This window comes from Varanus komodoensis, unplaced genomic scaffold (assembly GCF_004798865.1).
Source record: "Varanus komodoensis strain SLA01 unplaced genomic scaffold, ASM479886v1 scaffold71, whole genome shotgun sequence".
Lineage (NCBI taxonomy): Eukaryota > Metazoa > Chordata > Lepidosauria > Squamata > Varanidae > Varanus > Varanus komodoensis.
The window spans coordinates 2,105,321-2,111,876 of NW_025336360.1; the positions used below are offsets into that span (position 1 = coordinate 2,105,321).

At 46.8% G+C, this 6,556-nt stretch overlaps 1 protein-coding gene across 3 annotated transcripts in view; it reads right to left on the reverse strand.

Annotated features, from left to right (window-relative positions):
* CCDC30 (coiled-coil domain containing 30) overlaps window positions 1-1,874 on the reverse strand; it is a 50,090-nt gene extending 48,216 nt beyond the window's left edge. For all 3 annotated transcript variants that reach the window (XM_044452241.1, XM_044452239.1, XM_044452243.1), the window contains exons 1-2: window positions 1,754-1,874; window positions 456-638 (exon numbers count right to left, since the gene is read on the reverse strand). Coding sequence is in view for 2 of the 3 variants with exons in the window: in XM_044452239.1 (XP_044308174.1) it covers window positions 456-464 (9 nt within the window). In the remaining variant the exon portion in view is untranslated. The remainder of the gene's footprint in view (window positions 1-455; window positions 639-1,753) is intronic.
* Window positions 1,875-6,556: the final 4,682 nt, after the last annotated feature.

Here is a 6,556-nt window from a genome sequence, read left to right on the forward strand (position 1 = left end):
TTTTGAGTCATGGGCAGATCTAGTTATTTAACTGGGCAGGATTACAAAAAAGCTGCTATGGGGAAGTGTGGCAAAGGGCGAACAACTTGCCTAGAAGGCCTCAGCTCCAACACTTTAAACCCCTTTAAACCCACAGTTTTCAGCCTATTTCACAGCAATCCCAGCTACCAGTATGAAAAAAACCACTTTTAGAAAGTGTGAAAGGTAGGGCACCTTGACAAACACCAAGTAAGGTATCCAGAACTGCCCTGGTTTCTACAATGACCTTACTGTGTACCCTATCTAAGAAGTGGTTGTCCTCAATTTCAAAAGAGTGTTTTCATCACTGTGGACTTCTGTCCCAAACAAAATGCCCATGCCTCATTTGGAATAACTACAAGGGCAGTGATACAGCTACTCTGGAAAGAGCCTTCAGAACCCTTGGGAATGACTCCAGGGTAAATTTTACTCTTAACCTCTCTCATTTCTTCTGCTTGCTGTTGCCTGAGCTTCTCTAACTCGCCAGCAGCAGAACGTAACTCTTCTTGACCGCGTAGGAACAAGCTCCACACATAGCAGAGCTGATCATCTGCAGAAGCTGTTGTGTCGACCCCTTCTTGCTGGAGCTGCTGCCTTATGTCTTCTGCATGCACCTGCTCCTGCAGAAGGAAGAAGGGGGTTTCTTTCAATATTTTATCCAGATTCTACTGTAAAAGAACAAAACAAGTTCCATCTAGTCCAGGCTGGAAGAAGAAAGACATGAATCTATTAATGCAGGGGTTTCCAATTCCCCCCTTTTAATATACATGTATGTATTTATATGATATACATATAGATAATATACATAGCCTCCAATCACAGCAGTCCAAATATCCAGATAAGTATCCATTTAAAGTTGGCATCTGCATGCCACCCAATCATATACTGAAAACACTGTAGGGTCCTTGATCCACTGCCAGTTTACAGTATCTGCGCTACAGCTATCCAAGGAATCCATCTGCCTTTCTATTTGTTAATCCATGAGGCAGGTTAATAATGTAAGGGAGGGTAGACGTCAGTGAATATTAAAGACTGTTCCAGTACAAAGTTTATCCATAAAATAGCCTCCTCTCAAAAGAAGCAACTACTGGGCATTTGTCAAAACATAGTTTTAAATTTAGCATTGCATTGTCAGACTATGCTGTGTCCAACAAACACAAAACAAATATTGTTGCTGAATATAGAGCAGCCTACAATTCATACATGCAATGAGTAGATATCAAATCCACTAATTAGTCATTTTCTGGTGGTATTCAGTTTTTCAAATTCCCAAATGTGCTCATACATCCAAAAAGGTTGGAGACCCCATACTAGTAGATCTCTGGATTATCTGCAGTACATTAGTAAGGATTTATGGCTCCCAATTAACACACCCTGGAATTTGGTTCAAGTATTGTCATTTGGAGAAAGCCAGTGTGGTATAGAGGTTAAGAGCATGGGACTGGGACTCAGGTGATCCAGGTTCTAGTCCCCACTCAGCCATGGAGTCTACTGGGTGACTTTGCACCAGTCACAGATGTTCAACCCAAACTATCACACAAGGTTGTTGTTGTGGGAATAAGATTGAAAGGAGAAAAAATGTAAGCTACTTTCATTTCTTTGAAAGTAAAATGCAGAATATAAATCTAATAAATACATGAATTTTAGGTGATTCTGAACCCCACTCTGAAAATCCTGGCAGAAGGTTTACAAGTAGGTTCATTCCTAGTTATGCTTAGAAAGAAGGAAATCTTACCAGAAGCTTTCAGAGCCCATGTGGTATGGTTTCAATGCTGGACTGGGGAACCTGAGTGCTCCGGGTTCTAGTCGCTGCTCAGCTATGAAGCTCACTGGGAAACTTCAGACAAGTCACAGACTCTCAGACCAACATGCCCCAAAGGGTTGTTGTGAGGTAAAATGGAACTATGTGAGCTGCCTTGGGCTCGTCACAAGAGCAAACAATATGGGACATAAATGCAATGTTGTAGTAACAACCACTACCATCTGCAGGCTACAGCACCCCCTGCTCCTGCTATAGAACACTAGATAGTAACAGAAGACAAGTTTTTCCATTTCTATCAGCCACAGTAGGTCAAATATATATCCTTGTAAGCTGATTACTGGCTGCAGCTTCCATGTCCAACTAATACATTTCCTGGAGCCACTGGGGCAGCCAAACAAAAGCCACCGGATGGAGTATTTGGGCTGATCCAGCTGGGCGTCCCTTATCATCCAGAACAAAATAAGGGTATTTACTTACAAAGCAATTCTATGCAAGGTTCAACAGAAAGAAGACCTATAACTCGTAGCATGCCCCCACCAGCCATTTTTCCATCTAAGTTTGCACAGGATTACACCCTTATTTATCATATTTCTTTGCCATCTTTCAGGCCAGGGGCCCTCCTGAAGCATCATGTCATAATGACATGCGTAGCAAAAGCAGCGTTGTATGGCAGTTTGAATGTTCTGTTGGGCAAGGACTCAGGAGATCAAGCTTCTAGCCACTCAGCTGACCGGGTAATTTGCAGCCAGGTACTAAGTCTCAATCTAACCAACCTCACACATAGTTGTTGTGAGGATAAAACTGAGTGAAGGAGAAGGGCCACGTAAGTCACTTTAGTGTACTTGCAAGAGAAAAAAAGTGGGATATAAACAAAATAAAACCCAACATGATCTTCAAAGGCCACAAAAACACAGGAAAAAACTGCATTAAAAATTGTAACACTCGTGAATAAATCAATGGTGCGCAGGTCTCGCCATGGCAGCTCAGCAGAACAACACTCGATTTTCTCTCTTCTAGTTAGATTTTTATCTTGTTTGGGGAAAATTCACAATAAAAAGCACCCGTCTGGTGTGGGAGTTAGTGTTGGTCCCGGGACCAAGGAGACCCGGGTTCTATTCCCACTCAGTCATGAAGCTCCCGGGTGATTTTGGGCCAGTTAAAGACTCTCAGACCAACTTACCCAAAAAAGCTGTCGTGAGAATCTGAGAAGAGGGGCAAACCAGTGTGGCACGGTGGTTAAGATGTTGGACTGGGAGAGTTGGGAGACCTGGGTTCTAGTCCCTGCCCAGTTATGAAGCTCCCTGGGTAGGTGACTTGGAGCCAGTCACAGAACCTCGGCCTGACCCACCTCACAGGGTTGTTGTTGTGAGGAGGAAAATGGAGGGGAGAACTTTGTCTACTGCCTTGGGTTCTGTGCTAGAGGAAAAAAGTGGGCTATAGTGGTATGAGTACTTGTTACCTTTAAATTCATTCCCGCCCCGCCCCACAGCGGACGCTTTCCGGGCAGTCTGCAGCCACAGAAACGGGGCGATGGTGACGCTGCCGCGCGCAGGAGTCGGAAGCCAGAGCCCCGCGGCGGGGGGCAGCCCACCTGGCAAGAGCGGCCGCCACGGGGCGCACTCCGCGCACCCTCGCCTGCTCCGGCAAGGCGCCTGTCCTCATGGCGCGCGGCGCGGCCCCTCTGCCCCCTTCGCGGGGAGAGCGCGCCCTGCAGCCCGGGGCCCCTTTCCGCGTCCTCCCTGCGCCACGCACTTACCGGTCGGGCGCCCTCCATGCGGGCGGCGCGGAGGACGCGAGCCCGGCGCCAGGCCGCGGAAACCATGGTAACGCGGCCTACCCAGCAGCCCCGCGCCCGCCGCCCGTAGCCATGGCAACGCGCCCCTCGCCTGGGCCCCCGCGTCCGCCTCAAAAGTTGGTGCGCGCCAAGAAGGGGGGGGGGACTTTAGGCCTTTGCAAGTCGAAATTGTACACTATATTTTAATTATTTAAAGAACCGGGGGGGCGCATAAGGCTGCTCCCCCCCCCGTATACAGGCCTGCCCAGGGACATGTTTGCTCGAGAGTAAGCCTCACCCTTTCCGAAGGGGCTGCCCCACTGCCAAAGAGAAAGGGGGGCGCAGGGGCGAAAGTGTTGGGGGCAGGTTTCTCCCGGGAAAGTTTGCAGCTGCTCTGAGGAGTGACAGGCCAGGCCAAGAGACGCTGCGCATGTTTAGGCAGGGAAGAAAGCCCTGCAGTTCTCAGCACGCTCTGTTCAGCCATACCAGACTTCTGCAGGCCTTTTTTCCTGTCCGGACGGGCAGAGGATCACACGTTTGGGAAGTAAAAACACACAGAAGTGGCTCTGTTGTGTAAGGCCTCAGTCCTATGCATGCTTTACTGGTGGGCAATTCCATTGATGGACCATTTTATTCTCAGCATGAGCAAGATTGTTCCACTCTTCCCTGCACCCTTACTCGGGAGTAAGCTTTACCGAGTACAGCAGAGCATACTTCAGCATAAATAAACCATTCCCAGGGCACCACCATTTTGTGCTAGCTAACTTATAGGCCGGTCTCATTGTTTTCCATTGGTCTTACTCCCAAGTGAGCAGAGTGATTGCTGCAGGAACACCACTCTGTGTGCTTAACTGGGAGTAAGCCCTGCTGGATGCACTGAGCCTTACTTATCTGGAGAACTTATTTGGAAGCCTTGCTTCCCAGTGAGCATTGCAGTGCACTGGAAATTGTGTATTTGCTCAGAAGTAAACTCTACTGTAGTCATTAATGCGTACCCCCAAAAGCAAGCATACAGGGAACTGCAATTGTGCAGTACAATCATGGCCACATTTATCACCTTCTGGTGCTGCCTGAAATCGTAACAACAGGCCATAGAGTTACTTCAAAGTTACGTATACAGACAGTCTGAAGTACTGCAGTAATTATGATCCGTACCTATCAGTGATGACAGTGGGATATGGATACAATTTTGGGAAATTCTGGGGACAGGGGTATGAATTCTGGTTTACTATGAACAGATTCTATGTTTCTTCTCACAGCCATTCCCTGGCTTGTTCTGCTGCCGCTGCCTTATGCAGGATTACCACTGCACAAAAACTGGACCCCAGATAAATACATCAGGACTTCCAGGTGTTCTAAAAGGGGTTTTTTTTTTTAATTCCTCCATCCATGTTGTTCAAAAGCACTTAAAGCAAATGTTAACACCTCTAAAGCATTATATCCATTTTGGAGACACAGGCATTCAGTACATTAATAAAAAGGAGAGTATTGGGATGAGGAGAACTGGATTATGGCTACAAACCTGTATGCGCTTACGCAGAATTATCCCTGAATGTAACAGGATTCACTTGATTAGACAGTGTGTTTGGCAACTGAGACCTGATTAACACATGCAGCAAAATGAGATGGCAAAAAATATAGCAGTTCAGGGAGGAAGACTGCATGTCTGAATGCTCCCCTCCATATGTGATGCAGCTTTGCTCCTAGACTAGAGTTCTGCTCCCACCGCTTTGAGGAATTCCTAAAGCACTGAGGCACAGGGAAGGCTTTGATTCTGTTGATGGGCATTTCACTGGGCATTCTTCCCTCTTGCCAGAAGAGGAACAGAAATGGGTGAACACCCAAGCGAGTATCATGTGGGTCCTATCAGTGGGCTTAGACTCCCAATGGAATGACAAAGCACAACATGTGTATGCTGAAAGAGTATAAAAGGATTGCTCTACCCCAGGCACCTCTAAGTTGAGATGCTTCAGGTCTATTTGCAACTTACTACTGCAGAAGCTTCAGTGTTCCTTCATAAGGCATTTTGTAGGATAGCTGGTCCACAGATAATGAATTTCACTACTCTCATTTCACCCAACTTATCAGAATTGTGAGAAATACAGGCAACTTTGCGTTTTCCTGCTGCTTGCAATGTCCATTCCACATATCCAGGGCATATATGTACTTGCGTCTCATCAACTCCTAATGAGAAGCGACACATTTATTTCCTCAGTATAAAAGCATCCATAGCGGCCCTACTAGGTCAAGCCAAGGATTTCCACTAAGCTCACAGAGGCCACATTTGCTCACCAGGTGGAGCTGTTTCAGAATGAAGTAGTGCCATCTAGCTCTCAGCCAGCATGCACAAACACCCAATGTCCATAAGCCTCTCCTATCATAAAGCCCTCTGAACCCGGGACCACCACTGCACCTGGGCACAGCGAACTTCACACGTTTCCCCACATTCTTCACTCTTCCTCCCAGTCTGCTCTCAGGCACCCCTGCTCTGGAAACAACTTTAACCAAAGCTGTGCGAGTGCCCTCTCAGATTTGGAGCTCCCACCCAAAATGCTGCCACACTACCCACAAGTCCCCCCACTAAACTATCTTCAATGCATTTGTTCATATCCATGATATGTGACTCTCTTCCATTCTGTTCCCTTTAAAGTCATCATCTTCCTCTTACTGCTGTTGAAATTCGGCCTTTTGCCTTGTTGGGACCTCATGCTTATTTTAAACGTAGCACAGCTTTGCCAAGTGTCGTGCATAGTGATGGCAACACGGAAAGGCCGATAGTGTGTATCCCAGGTAGGAAATGAAGCCTCTCCCATTTGAGCTGCATGGGAAGCAAACTGGATCTAGCATAACACAGATGGCACAATGGTGAATTTCTGACTAGGAGAATGAGAAACTCTTCTTCTAACCCACAATATTAGGCTTTGAATTACTGGGAAGTTTCCTAATGGTAGTACAATATGTTGATGCATTTGAAACATGGTGCTGGAGAAGAGCTTTTCAAA